Source organism: Salvelinus alpinus, chromosome 5 (assembly GCF_045679555.1).
Source record: "Salvelinus alpinus chromosome 5, SLU_Salpinus.1, whole genome shotgun sequence".
Taxonomy (NCBI): Eukaryota; Metazoa; Chordata; class Actinopteri; order Salmoniformes; family Salmonidae; genus Salvelinus; species Salvelinus alpinus.
In genome coordinates, this window is record NC_092090.1 from 36,451,314 (window position 1) to 36,466,914 (window position 15,601).

General features: G+C 42.0%; 1 protein-coding gene across 2 annotated transcripts; it reads right to left on the reverse strand.

The window, feature by feature from the left end:
* Positions 1 to 445: 445 nt before the first annotated feature.
* On the reverse strand, positions 446 to 12,615 carry LOC139576133 (alpha-parvin). Of its 2 annotated transcripts, XM_071401841.1 has the most exons (14): positions 12,283 to 12,615; positions 9,709 to 9,798; positions 8,474 to 8,544; positions 8,250 to 8,352; positions 7,953 to 8,093; positions 6,827 to 6,942; positions 6,668 to 6,726; positions 5,626 to 5,645; positions 5,424 to 5,485; positions 5,269 to 5,337; positions 5,086 to 5,187; positions 4,907 to 4,979; positions 2,561 to 2,614; positions 446 to 2,433 (listed from the first exon to the last, which is right to left on the reverse strand). In XM_071401841.1, the coding sequence occupies exons 1-13, from the start codon at positions 12,416 to 12,418 to the stop codon at positions 2,601 to 2,603; spliced, it is 1,056 nt and encodes a 351-aa protein (XP_071257942.1). In that variant the 5' UTR covers positions 12,419 to 12,615; the 3' UTR covers positions 446 to 2,433; positions 2,561 to 2,600. The 2 variants fall into 2 exon arrangements, with proteins under 2 accessions (XP_071257942.1, XP_071257941.1); XM_071401840.1 differs by lacking the exon at positions 2,561 to 2,614.
* Positions 12,616 to 15,601: the final 2,986 nt, after the last annotated feature.

Here is a 15,601-nt window from a genome sequence, read left to right on the forward strand (position 1 = left end):
ATGCGTAGAGGCTTATTTTATATAATGAATGGAGGGAGGGATGTAGAAGATGCGATGGGAGGGTAATTACTTTAATGGCTGCAAAGGCTCCTGTTCAAAACACCTTTGCGCACAATGGTTGATTATGGATGGTCATTTCAGCTTTCTGATGAAAACGCAGAGCTCTTAGTCCCTGGGCTTGACTGATAATAGCATGACCAGAAATGTGTCAGAACAATGAAGTACTGAAATACATTGTCACATTCTCCCCTGAAGGTCCAAGCCTTCAGTTCTGAGCTTCAATTCATGGAAATAGTGGTATTTGTTAAACGCACCACAAAAAGCTAGATGAAGACAACAGAGGGTCAGAGGTTATACAGTATGATGTATAGAAAGATAGCAACTCAGTTACAAGAGAAATGACCAAGAGTAAAAACAGAAATATCAAGAAAACAAAGAACTGAGCTATGAGTATTTTCTACTTTATTCGAAGACTCAAATAAGGTAACTCACTCATTTCTTCTCTCACTCATTTCTGTGCTGAATTAAATCAGTTGACATGACACACTAAAAGCATCTTAACTAATCTTAAGTGTCTGTAAATTGAAAGAAGTGAATTTCAACTCCTAAAAAGAAGCAATTAAATAAAAGAAACATGCTACATAGATCAAATCAGGCACAAAGAAATTCCACTGAAACTTCTATTGTACCCTTGTCATGCATTATGTGCTGTGCTCAGTAGTGTTGTTACTCAAAGGAAAAATGTGACCTTCCTATTCGCAGCCAAGCACTTAGCAAAGCCACTCCGTCAGTGTGTGGTTAGCAAATTCATTCATGAATTGCATGTAGAGCACCTCTACTTCTTGGGAATACTGTAAGCTAAGTTCTCGTTGTAAAGCAGCCACTTCCGCCAACATCCACAGTCCCATACAGTATTATTTGTTTATGAAACGGTACAATGTCAGGTGTAATAACAGTTGGGTAAAGTCAATATATGTTAAAACCACCAAATCCTGATGCTATTTAAAAAATGTATTTAACTAGGCAAGTCAGTTAAGAACAAATTCTTATTTACAATGACGGCCTACACCGGCCAAACCTGGACGACACTGGACCAATTGCGTGCCGCCCTATTGGACTCCCAATCACAGCCGGTTGTGATACCCTGGTTCGAATCCAAGCTGTGTCTGGAGTGACGCCTCTAGCACTGAGATGCAGTACCTTAGACCGCTGCGCCACTCGGGTGCCACATTTTCTTGTGCTCTTCTATATTTCAATTGATGATATAGCATATTAACAATACAGAGCATACAAGTTTTCATGCGAAGGAATGCCACAAGTTTGCTACAGCACAAGGCTCATAATCAAACCTACACTCAGACCACAACATAGAAAGAAATTATTACGACCTTCAAATTAAAGTACACAACGGAATCAATTTTGGTCAAACTCCCACACTACATTCTCAGCACTACTAGCTAGGTCTGTTGAATATAGTGTATGTTTTATCGTTTGAATTCATACTCCGCTCTTGACATAAAAAAAGAAAGAAACTGGCACTCTGTACTGAGGTTTTGCTGTTCTGTAGTTTTAGTAAACACTGCTCTGGAACATTACTTTGCAAACCTTTTTTTATGAATAGATTATAAACAAATAGTCAAAATTAGCCATACATCATGCTTTGGATAAGTACAAAATATTTTTAAGACTAACAGCTTCATATAATTTATCTAAAATACTATCTTTGGTAAATGATGAGCCAATGTCACTAAAGGTAGACTATTTTTAAAGCACAATGACCAGTATTAAAATATATCATATTAGACCTAAACCATACAAAGGTAAAGATATGCAGCGTGACAGTATATAAATTAATAGTGCGTACTCTATGTGGTCCCACTGCTTTAAGCACAACAATCAAAAACATTCTGAGCCAATTCAAAACTTGACTTCTTTTAAAAGATGGAAGTAAATACTTTGATAAGCACAAACCCAGCTGTCATACATTCCATACATCAGTATTCTGATCCTTCATGTAGTTGCAAGTGAATCCAAGTAGACTTCAAACGGTGTCGGCCCGGAATGACATGGTCAAGAACAATTCAACATGGCAATGACTCAACAATACGACGGCATAATCAATAATTCATTAAGTTAACCTTCAATAATACTGAAATATATCTGTCTTTTCATATCCAAATACTTTACAACATACTGTGCTGTACTGGTGTTTTAGTGAGCCTTCAGCAGGACACAGCTAACACAGGTGTGCTCTCCCTATTAGATGCATCGTGTTTGCCCTGAAATATAGATCTAAACAGGGCATTTGCTTGATAGATACGTCGATATAACTGAATGAACGGTGAAGTTCCCATCTTTATTCCACATTTCTGTATTTGGTGAAGAGGTTGTAGAGCACCCTCAGAGTAGACTTCAGGTCACAGTTCACAATATCTGCCAAAAGATCATAAAAACCAAAGTCAGACTTTAGTCTGGGAAACATTTACAAGAAAAGAATCTAAAATGACCCAGATTCAGAGCTATGATTTACATGCGATATGTTACCTTCTTCAAACATTACCTGTAATTGGAACCAGCTCCTGTTGCTAGCTACTGTATACTTAAGACACAACACCTACAGTGGGGAGAACAAGTATTTGATACACTGCCGATTTTGCAGGTTTTCCTACTTACAAAGCATGTAGAGGTCTGTAATTTTTATCATAGGTACACTTCAACTATGAGAGACGGAATCTAAAACAAAAATCCAGAAAATCACATTGTATGATTTTTAAGTAATTAATTTGCATTTTATTGCATGACATAAGTATTTGATACATCAGAAAAGCAGAACTTAATATTTGGTACAGAAACCTTTGTTTGCAATTACAGAGATCATACGTTTCCTGTAGTTCTTGACTAGGTTTGCACACACTGCAGCAGGGATTTTGGCCCACTCCTCCCTACAGATCTTCTCCAGATCCTTCAGGTTTCGGGGGTGTCGCTGGGCAATACGGACTTTCAGCTCCCTCCAAAGATTTTCTATTGGGTTCAGGTCTGGAGACTGGCTAGGCCACTCCAGGACCTTGAGATGCTTCTTACGGAGCCACTCCTTAGTTGCCATGGCTGTGTGCTTCGTGTCGTTGTCATGCTGGAAGACCCAGCCACGACCCATCTTCAATGCTCTTACTGAGGGAAGGAGGTTGTTGGCCAAGATCTCGCGATACATGGCCCCATCCATCCTCCCCTCAATACGGTGCAGTCGTCCTGTCCCCTTTGCAGAAAAGCATCCCCAAAGAATGATGTTTCCACCTCCATGCTTCACGGTTGGGATGGTGTTCTTGGGGTTGTACTCATACTTCTTCTTCCTCCAAACACGGCGAGTGGAGTTAGACCAAAAAGCTCTATTTTTGTCTCATCAGACCACATGACCTTCTCCCATTCCTCCTCTGGATCATCCAGATGGTCATTGGCAAACTTCAGACAGGCCTGGACATGCACTGGCTTAAGCAGGGGGACATTGCGTGCGCTGCAGGATTTTAATCCATGACGGCGTAGTGTGTTACTAATGGTTTTCTTTGAGACTGTGGTCCCAGCTCTCTTCAGGTCATTGACCAGGTCCTGCCGTGTAGTTCTGGGCTGATCCCTCACCTTCCTCATGATCATTGATGCCCCACGAGGTGAAATCTTGCATGGAGCCCCAGACCGAGGGTGATTGACCGTCATCTTCAACTTCTTCCATTTTCTAATAATTGCGCCAACAGTTGTTTCCTTCTCACCAAGCTGCTTGCCTATTGTCCTGTAGCCCATCCCAGCCTTGTGCAGGTCTACAATTTTATCCCTGATGTCCTTACACAGCTCTCTGGTCTTGGCCATTGTGGAGAGGTTGGAATCTGTTTGATTGTGTGTGGACAGGTGTCTTTTATACAGGTAACGAGTTCAAACAGGTGCAGTTAATACAGGTAATGAGTGGAGAACAGGAGGGCTTCTTAAAGAAAAACTAACAGGTCTGTGAGAGCCGGAATTCTTACTGGTTGGTAGGTGATCAAATACTTATGTCATGCAATAAAATGCAAATTAATTATTTAAAAATCATACAATGTGATTTTCTGGATTTTTGTTTTAGATTCCGTCTCTCACAGTTGAAGTGTACCTATGATACAAATTACAGACCTCTACATGCTTTGTAAGTAGGAAAACCTGCAAAATCGGCAGTGTATCAAATACTTGTTCTCCCCACTGTATAAGATCTGCATTAGCCCATTACATCCAGTGAGGCAAAACTGGCCTCTTTCATCTACACTATGAGAAAAGATGCATTATAAAAACAGATGCTTCCATGAAGCTGTTTTGATTGCAGTGTGCTTTCAGGAGGCCTATTGCTATAATTTGGCATGCAACCACCTTTAAATCAAAGCTAAAGGGGAACACTTAATGTTACAGCCCAATGCAGTCATGTGCCACTCACTGGTGCTTGACCGTACCATTAAAACTATTACAGGCCTCAGTTCAATTAACACAACGGTCACATAGTAATACCCAGGGGGAAAAAGTCATCCCACATCAAATAGGGCGGCAGGTAGCCTAGCGGTTAAAAGCGTTGGGCCAGTAACTGAAAGGTTGCTGGTTCGATTCCCCAAGCCGACCGACTAGGTGAAAATTCTGTTGATTTGCGCTTGAGCAAAGTAGTGCCTATAATTCGCTTTGGATAAGAGTGTCTGCTTGAATGACTAAAATGGAAATATTTCTCTCGGTTGTTATGATTAGAAGGCATGTTCTGATTATATATAGGGTGTTGAGTGAATACTGCCACAAGGGAAAAATATTGCCCTTTTTTTTTATATCCCGTAAGACAAAATGTTGAAAATCTGCTGTCATATATCTTTCTTTCAGAAACAATGTATGTGTACAGAATGAAGTCACCCACCCTCTGCTCGTGGCTTGGGTTTCTCCAGGCCGCCATCTTGCATCAGTTCAAAGGAGAAAGCCACATTGTGCACCTATATGGGAAAAGAGATCCAGCATGAGCCATGCCAGGCCATCAAGCAGCTCACTGTAAACTATTTGTAAGAGATGAAAATTAGTCCGATTTACAATGTAGCCTACCTTTTGGTCAAAATGCTCTGGCGTTAGGAAGAAGTTGAAGAGAGGAACAAAGTAGCCCTCAAGCAGTCCCATCAGTAACACCAGGTACACACCATCAGCAAACTGCATGACAGGTAGAAAAACATAATAATAATGACCATGTTCATAAGCAGGTATATTAAAAGGGAAACAAAGTAATCTCACCTGTGTGTCCAATTCAGACACCTCCAGGTTCAACTTGTTCAAGTGCTTGTTCACAAAGGTGATCAGAGTCTGCAAGAAGGGCAGGTATTCAGTCAATTTAAATGTTACACAAACAATGAATACCTTCGATTTTTAGAATTAGGATGGAGACTTGCCTTTTTCACCACATTCAGCTTGTCTGGTGCATGGTCAAACAAGGTGTCAAACGCATCTCGCTCTGAAATTGAATAGAGGTTAAATGATTACAATAACAGAATGTTCATTTTAGTAACACAAAAGTAATACAATAGTAATAATGTAAGGGCTAATTAACTAAAATGAATGCATGGTAATATGACACATTTTGAAAATGCTTACCATGTCTTCCTGATAGAGCCCTGCAAGAGAAGAGAACAAAGTATTTCAGCACTGGTATCGTACTGTGCAATCACAGCACTGGAGAAAGACATTAGACAAAACAGACAAGTTCAAATGAGAAGAAAAAATTAACTAGGACTTTATTTAAACTGGAAAAAATATTAACTGAATGCAGATGGTCTAATCAAGAAGGCCAGGCAGTAAGACAAACAAAGAGATTTGCGTTGTGGTTCTATCCCAGGAGCGGTCCGATCAAACGCTGTGTGGTGGGCCTGCCTGGTGGACATGTGCCCGGGAGGCAGTGGCTTGTCTTCACGGTCCAATCTCCCCCGGCAGAGACATGCTTCAGCAGCTGCTGCCCCTCGCAGGACAACAGCCCAGGGCCCCCTCCCTCTTATCTCCAGAGCTGATTTGCACCCGTTGGACCACTATTAATCAGATGCAGCTCCATAAAGCGGTGGTGTGGCTGGCAGGAGCAGAACCCCCGAACGCCCCTCCCCTCACTAAATCTGCCCATCAGCATGGGGCTCCAACTGTCCATATCAACCCCCCAAGGAGTTGGCGTGTCCGCATTGTCTTTCCGCTTTAACGCGAGACCGGGAGAAGCCGTTCCATTCCCCTCATCAGTCCCTCAATTGTTCCAACTGCTTCAATGCCCAGCGGACTCATTTGCTGACTAATTTGTAAACAGATATTTACAGACATGTGATTCGCCCAATAATCACCTTGTTTTGAATGACCTTTCCAAGGCAAAGTACATGATTGTGTTCGGTTCTCGTCCCTCATACTTATACCTCCATTAACTTCGAATATGGAAAGCAAATGATACAATTAACATAATCTTCACTGACAAGTTTCTAAGGCCTTCTTTCCTTCAACATTGGCCTTCATTTTCTTGGCTGCCTCTGTAAACAATTTTCCAACATTTTCTCTTCATACCCTGAGAGTCTGATAAAGGCCTTGTGGAAGACAGGACAAGTTGGGTAGTTTCATCCAGACATCTGTACATAGTTAGTTAAAAAGGATGACAGTGAAGACATACTCCGTGTTCCCTGTGATCTCTTCCTGAACCTGGCGAGACTGCAGGATCCCCTCCCGTTTCTGTAGGGAAAAACAGACAATTATGACATTTGACAAAAATGTCACTTTTTTTCAGGGTTTCCCTTTTCATAGTACAAAATGTATCAGGAAAGGACTATACCTGTACAACCACAACTTGAATGGACACATGATCAGGTAGGCGGATGGGGGCGCGGCAGTGCTGAGACAGCGCCACCAATAAATGGAGAATGGCCACGATGCTTTTAGCATGGACGGCTAGGGGAGAACATAGGAAAGGAAAGAGGGAGGGAATGAGAGGAATGTTATAGTACATCCACTGGGCATTGTCATTAAACAGATGATGCGCACGCTGGCGCACTGGAGCAGGGTTTAGATAAGAAATGCTATTTTTTCACAATTATCAAGATAGGCGACTCGCAGCTTTCACAATGCCAAGTTGAAGGTTAAACAAAGGTCAAAAACAAAACGATGATCTCAGTGTCAGGTACAAACTGAACTTGTGTCTTTGGGGTAGAAGTAATGTGTCTTTGTTAGAAAACTGTAACAACCCATTCCATTCTTGTTGTCTGTCGTGTCAAAGCGGTTCATGTGACTGATACGAGCTGCAAATGACAGCTTCTTGAAAGATGGAATTCCAAAACACATGTCAAATATGATAATTTACCACAAAAATATTACATTTACTATTTAGAGAACCTGTATGGGAGGATATGAGTGAAAAACAAAGGGATTAGCTGTCCTTTGATCACAGTCAGAAACAATCCTATTGATTTCCTCGAGTGCTTTTAGATAATCTACAAAGGATAAAAAGACAATTCAAATGCAATTTAAGAGAATTAGAAGGTTGCAATACACCAAAGAATAATAAACCAATGGGGGAAAAAACATGGCTTCAGCATATTCTTAAAAAATAAACATGGCAAAAAACCTAATTTAAAAAGGACGTTTTTTCGTTGACCTGCTGAGTACCGTGACCTCCCACCACTTGAGACAGGGATTACTTCTATGGTCATAATGTCAGAGGGTCAGCAGGGTGCAGATTAGTCCAATGTGAACTTTCTCTGTGCCTCTCTGTCACCCAACAAAATGACCAAACAAGCAGGGTAAAAAAAATAACGACCTTATTACATTACCTTTACATTGTCTTTTACACACACCATTGGCATAATAATAATTTTGATCAACACATTCCAAAAAAACATTAACAAATTAATAGAATACCAGGGATTCGAATGAAACAGCGCTCTGTGAAACATGTCACCTACAGTCAATGGTCCATTTGATGTTTCTGATTGAGACCTTCAGAGTGTCGTTGATCTTCTCCAGAACTGTCTGCAGCTTCTGCTTCTGGGCTATCTCAGACTGGGTCACCTCAGCCACATTCAGCCTCTCACCCTCCAGCTTCTCTGTAACACAAAAATAAATAAATATGTTTTATTGTCACATACAACGAGAACACAGGGAGGACCATCAAATCCAATTGGAATCAGACAAATACCAGAGGATAATGTGCTGCATTGCAAGCATAGAAGGGACGTTTTGGAGGGAATGAAATACTTTACCAAATAGTTTCTGGAGAACCTGCCCATCGTAGAGGTCCTCAGCCAGGTCTTTGACAATGATTCTCTCCCCCACCAGCACATCATTGATCCAGTCTATGAGTACCTGCATACAAAATATTATATGGAATTTAACAGGCACATACAAATTGTACATTCATAAGGCACACAATATTGCTTTCCAATGCTTTGATTGTGACATACGGCAGTCATTTTATATCTCACACCTTCATCAGTTCTTGCAGTTTGGGATCATTCCTGGAGTTAGGGTCAACCATGGTGCGGACCTCATTCTCCTCTAGAACCACACACACACACACACACACACACACACACACACACACACACACACACACACACACACACACACACACACACACACACACACACACACACACACACACACACACACACACACACACACACACACACACACACACACACACACACACAATTAGAATATAGACAATGAGAAAGAGCACGAGAGTTTGCTGACGACACAACGATGAAGATGGCCTATAGGGAGGAGGTCAGAGAACTGGCAGTGTGGTGCCAGAACAACAACCTCTCCCTCAATGTGAGCAAGACAAAGGAGCTGATCGTGGGCTACAGGAAAAGGCGGGCCAAACAGGCCCCCATTAACATCAACAGGGCTGTAGTGGAGCGGTTCGAGAGTTTCAAGTTCCTTGGTGTTCACATCACCAACAATCTATCATGGTCCAAGCACACCAAGACAGTCGTGAAGAAGACACAACAAAACCTTTTCCCCCTCAGGAGACTGAAAACATTTGGCACGGGTCCCCAGATCCTCAAAAAGTTCTACAGCTACACCATCGAGAGCATCCTGACCGGTTGCATCACCACCTGGTATGGCAACTGCTCGGCATCTGATCGTAAGGCGCTACAGAGGGTAGTGCGTACGGCCCAGTACATTACTGGGGCCAAGCTTCCTGCCATCCAGGACCTATATAATAGGCGGTGTCAGAGGAAAGCCCATAAAATTGTCAGAGACTCCAGTCACCCAAGTCATAGACTGTTTTCTCTGCTACCGCACGGCAAGCGGTACCGGAGCGCAAAGTCTAGGACCAAATGCCTCCTTAACAGCTTCTACCCTCAATCCATAAGACTGCTGTAAAAATTACCTCAACTAACCTGTACCCTCGCACACTGACTCGGTACCGGTACTTCCTGTAAATAGCCTCGTTATTGTTATGTTATTGTGTTACTTCTTATTTTTTACTTGAGTTTATTTGGTAAACATTTTCTTAACTCTTCTTGAACTGCAATGGTGGGTAAGGGCTTGTAAGTAAGCATTTCATGGTAAGGTCTACACTTGTTGTATTTGGCGCATGTGACAAATATAATTTGATTTGATTTGAGAGAGCGAGAAAGAGAGAGCATGTGTGTGTGTCTGTGTGTGTGGGCATGCGATACACTGCAGGAGTGAAGATGGAGGCCTTACCCAGCATGGTGTCCTCTGGGTCCAGCTCAAAGGGGATGGGGCTGAGTGGCAGGTTGATGGCATTCATGCCCTCCTCCTGGAGCTCAGACACTGCAAAAGCAGAGAAGCAGAGACCTTTAGTGGCCTGACTCGATGTGTGACAGGCTAATTATTATACAACTGTGCTGAGACCTCCATTGAGTTAATAGGCACAAAAAATGTGTCCAGCAGAGAAAATCGGAGGGCAAGTCAAATAGCATCAGCAACACACAACATTGGCCCTCATCATCCCAGCAGTAAAGCTCACATGTACACAAATAACAGAGAGAGTGAGTCTTTCCTCCACTCACCTAAGGTTGTCCTCTACACTCATTCCACCCAATTTAGGGCTCTTTTCTTCAGGTTAAGCTGTGCTCTTCATGCCAGGTTGTCAGTATTATGGCACATTGGTCTTACCGGGAAGAGTTGGCTCACAACGCATGTCTCTAATTATAACCGGTTATCTTTGGTCACGTTCGGGTTAGCCAGGAGAGAAAGAGCTCAGTCTAGCTTTGATCAATAAGATGAAGCGCCTCATTGTAGCCAGTGATAATACTACATGGGGAGATTCCCAGAATGAGCCAATCACACTATTACCGTAAATTGGAGGAGATGTAAGAGAGTGTATGTCTATTAACTAAGCATTCATGGTCAGTTGCTCTGATAGCTCAGACCATGCTGATAGCCATTACCTCTTTGAAAAAAAGCTTTCTCTCTGAGACACATCGCCCCACACAGGACAAGGCCATCCTCTCCATCCAGTTGCTAGGCGTTCATAGATCTAGGCTCGGTCTCACGCTGCTATCCTGAGCATCCGCCTCCTTCCCTGATCATTTCACTTACCTCGCCTGGCGTCGTGCAAATTGGCACATGTGGGGAATTCACACAGGTGATGTGACAACCTGACCACTCTGTCTGGCCATGGTGCCAGCACTGCTAGTTCCTATCTGGACCAGTTGATATGTCAGTAAGATCACTATAGCACTGATGCAGAGCTGCATAACATAACGTGATAAAGGCCTGCAGAACAAACTACGATAGTTTTTTTTTCAGTTTCCTCCCAAACAGAGAAAGCGCCCCCTGGAGATGTCAACATCCTGTTAGTAATCAACACCAAGATCTCCCTCTGCTGTTCAGGCCTAACCCACAGAGACACCTTCCTCCTTCCTCACACTAAAAGAGCTGCATCCATTTGGTTCTTCAACAAATTGTTTAACCAACGCAAAAGCATCATCTGGATAATGTAAACCTCTGTCTGTCTCCGTCTCTCTGATCTAAAAGGACTGCTCCTCAGTTCACAGGCAGACACAACATGGTTTACAATAACGCTCATATAATTGAAATTCTGTATGTTGCTGTCATGGCAGTGGAGAGGCCCTCAATGGAACAGACCCCTACAGGACCAGGTTTGACGGTATTTGTTCAGTATTTTGGTGAATGGGGCTCAGCTGCACACTCACTTTCACATGCCCCTCAGGATATATATCTGGCATGTCTGTATCAAAAGATACGCTTCAAATGTAATTCATGAAAATGGGTCAAAGTGTCTTCCAAGAAACAATATAAACAATAATAGTGCTTCAGACATTTAATCATACTTGATGCTTGCTCATTTACCAAAAATATTAACGAAAACTCAAGTGCTTGTCTAATTAATACTTAATTGAAGGTATGATTTAAATAAATGTGAAACCTATGAAAGCCTTGGCAGCCTCTGGTCTGAACTCAGGCAGTGGTTGTGCTGGAGAGAGCATGTGACTTTCTCATTCCTTGGTGAACACATCTGTGATGGAATATCAGCAGCCTCTTATCCTTACAAGGCAGTAGCTCAGCCATGTGTACTGTAAACATAGACACACACAGCCTTCTTCTGCTATGGCTTGGACAAACACAATGTAATACAACTCAAATAGATCCCGTCCCCCTCACCAAAAACAAAATCATCCAAATTATTATCACAGTTATTTGATGATAGATTCAGACATCAAACATGAAGAGGGCCTTTCAATCACCATCCCCGTTGACGTATAACAAAATGATGTCATGGAAATAGACACACCTCAGCAATTACTAGTGGGCCTATACTATTGCCGCGTTCAAAACAACTGTGAACTTAGAAATCTCCGAATTCACTCTTCAGTGTGTTCAAGACAACTGGGAACTCAGGGGAAAAAACGAGCTCCGACTGAGAATGTTTTTTTTTTTCATCCACCTCAGAATTCAAAGTTGGCAACTCGGGCATCTTTCTAGAGCCCCGACTTTCCGACATGAAGATCACATACGTCATGATTTGACCTAGTTCCCAGTTGTCTTGAAAGCACCATATAGCAACGTTTCTTAACTTGTTTTCACGCAAAACTGTCATTTATCTATTCAACAAAATGATTAATTCTGAAGAAAAAATCGATGGAATGTGGCTATTTATAGCATATAGCCTAATGTAGCTTACTGTTCAACAAGAATCGTATTTTATTTATATTTTTTTTAGCTTTCGTGATGTCAACCTTTTTATGTAGATGCCTTAATATTAATCCAAATATAGCCTAATGAACGAACCTTCTTTTGCCTTTTTTCTTCTGGCCAAAGTTCCCCCAAGTTTTCCGAGGAAAGAGTCATCTTTTTTTCTTGAAGGTGGTGATTTTGGAGTCGGAGATTTGGGAGAAGAAGGTGATTTCTGTGGCGAAGAAGCCATTTCCAGTTTATTACTGGATTTTCAAGCTATTGAGACTGTTGTAGCCTATCATAGAAACACAACTTTCTGCTTGTCAAAGTTTACGGAATAGACAACGACGGAACCGGAATTCCAAGTATTTGCGCAGCCATCCGACTTCTCCCTGTTATTTGATTCCCGTACACATCCCGTTCCCACCCACTTTTTATGGATATGGAAAAAATAAGGTAGCCAGCCTATGTCCTGCTATGAGGAATAACGGTATAGTGAAGCATGAGCATATAAAAGAATCAGAGGGTTTTCGATTCTATTCATAGGAAAATTAAGTCCAGGGAAATTATCAAACGTATTTTTCCGCTATCCAGATTTATTTACTTTCAGCAATATAATTCTCCATCAGTTTTCTTTTACTTTTGCTAAACATGAGTTTCCATGGGGCTAGAACAAGGCCAATATAGGAAATATCACCAATGATATACAGCACACTTGTTCTGCAGTCCTAACATGGAGTGTAACAAACTTGTTCAAGGAACCCCCATCCTTAGTGGGGGAGAATGGGTAAGACAAGGCAGCGGACTCAATCAGTGTTCAGCCAGATCAATACATGATTGCTTAGTTACCTCGTTCTGCTAATGATCTGGTGAACTTGGTCTAGCTAGCACAGCTGACCAGGCAAGTGGGAGCTGTTAGCAAAGCAATGACATTCAAGCCTCTACTTGACAACACAGGCCTACACATTTATGCCACATTATTTACCTCCAACATCTTGGGATGTAATCAAATATGCAGATGATAATAAATACATTTTTTGTGTGTTGTTTTTACATTAATAGTAACATACTCTTGCTGTCTAGTTTTATGAAAAAATGTGGGTTAACAAAAGACCTATTGTGCAGCCAGTGCAGCCCTTTTGCCCTCTCTTTTGATACAATTATGTGAACAAAGCCATGTAAACAAAATGCACAATGGCCCTGGCCTTGCCCTGGGCTGTCATTAGAGGAGACAGTACTGTTGGACTATCTGTGCCATGGCCCTGGTGCAGACAGTGAGGAGCCCCTCTGGTCAGGACGTCTAGGGCCACTTCACCCCAGAGCTCTAACATTGAGTTTGACCCGTCTGACCAAGCTTACAAATGCATTTCTCACTAGACTGACGTTCTGTTATTTGACAAGAGATGGACAGATATGCTCATAGAAGCTTGTTTTAAGGCAGGCTTTAAGAATTACATAATCAAATTGACTCATATTAGCACTCAACTGATATGACTAAGAGCATGCTTACCAACTTATAGATTTTTCTTCTGCCATCAGGAGTCATACAGCAAAAGGAATAGAGTCCTACATACAGTATTTCTCCTGAAACATGGTTTATAATTAACACATGTAGATATTACTCTTCTGAGATACATTTACTGTAACAATGTGTTTGTTTTTGCCGATGGGAACATTTGTCTTGTTTCATTTAAGGGAATGATTTGGAAAGTGCTAAGAAAATGAAATTGTGAATTTTATTTATCCTCTCCACATCGTTCTATTTTCATTGCCGCTCACAGCTTCTGTAATTTCATAGCAATTTCAGCCTCAGATTGCTATTCTTTTTTAATGCTAATCATTGTTATTATATAACCTGTGTGAACGACAGTTTTTTTCCATTTAAGATAAGGGCATTTACATGAAAATATGAAATGCTCTCAGGGTCAATCCACAGTCACATTGCAGTCCACGGGGATGAGCAGAGAGGACAGGCAGATACAACAACGAACAGTGACCTCTGCAGTGGATTCCATTTTACACCAGCATTCTACCAATGCCCCTTGCTGTACCATACTCAGTTCTGTGAAAGACAGTGAGGGGTAAGAGCAGGGCCCCTTCACATATGTTTTGCATGACAGAAACCTCATATCGGTCTTTGCTCTGCTGTTAGAGATACGTTTCTGAAATCACATTCAACATGTCCCTGCAGCTTCTGTTGTGTTGATCACATGCAGAGGTGGGAATGTAACTCTTTAGACTAGATACAATTAATGAGAGAGATCTGTGATAGGGCTTGTGTGATTATTTGTCAGTGCATGTGTCCCCCCATGGCCGTGTCAGCTCTGTTAGATTTTTCCCTGTGCTGGAGGATCCTGCTGTGGTGTGAGGCATGAGGAGCACGTTAAAGAGGAGTGGGAGCGCTGAGCCCACAGCCCTCCTCCTTACACCTCCACATCCCCTCGACCTCAGCATCCGGCCTCCTCTGTGCCTCCTAAACTCCCCGCTGTGGTCATCTCCACAGACACAAAGAATAACAAAGAACACAACTCTAAAACGCTCCCTTTCCTCTCACTGGAGTCCCACCTCTCTGTCCACCATCCAGGGCCATGCACCCTGTCACCCTACACCATGAATTACTCATCTGAACCCTTAGGTCATGAGTGCGGCTATCAGGTGGACTCCCAGAACACGCTGATCATAACGTACTGAATTAACAACATGCATTTTGACTGATGTACTGCTGTTATTTCAGAACAGTGATCAGGTTAAGGACTGTCAAGTTCACAGGCAGGGCGCTCCTCAGATGCAGCGGTGACACACCCGAACACATGTGCACACATCAAAACAGACTTGAGTTATCACTGTGATACTTGACTTGCCCTCCATAACTGGTCTCAATTAACCCCAGCTCTCACCAATTCCATCTCCAGGCATTAAATGCTGTGTCCGTGACAGACAAGTAATCCAATGCCAAAGAGATCATCTGTGCAGTTTGGTTGGGCTAAATGCTTTTAAACTGCATCTCTGTTCTCTTCAATTACGTAAGCAAGGAGTGTGTGCCGAGTCTAAATGACTTTGCATGATTTGTTCTCAGCTGGTAATTTAATTTAATATCACTAGCCAGTTAATAGGCAGATAACCCTTAGGTACTGTATTATATAGCATCTGGTACCTCCACTTGCCCAGGCATCTGTTCCATGTTAAATAACTGACGTCAAGAGGTGTGGTTATACAAAATGTATGAAACAAATTAATAGAAGTGGTTATCACAACTGATAACTAGCTATTCATCAAGTTCCTAAAATAGAAACAGAACTTTTTAATTTCCTTCAACTGATAGATTTCATTAGAATCTGTGTCAGTATTGGTCACATGTTGGATCTGACAGGTTGGCACATGGTCACATTGTTTGTCAGACTGAGATGTAACTGATGGTCGTGGTATTCAGAGC

Coding starts and splice junctions, on each gene's coding strand:
- LOC139576133 (XM_071401840.1), bottom strand. CDS start 12,418: ATGGCTTCTTCGCCACAGAAATCACCTTCTTCTCCCAAATCTCCGACT. Junction 6,943..7,952: donor CATCAAATGGACCATTGACT/GTAGGTGACATG, acceptor GTTCTCCCCTAG/CCGTCCATGCTAAAAGCATC. Junction 4,980..5,085: donor CAGAGCATTTTGACCAAAAG/GTAGGCTACATT, acceptor TTTCCCATATAG/GTGCACAATGTGGCTTTCTC.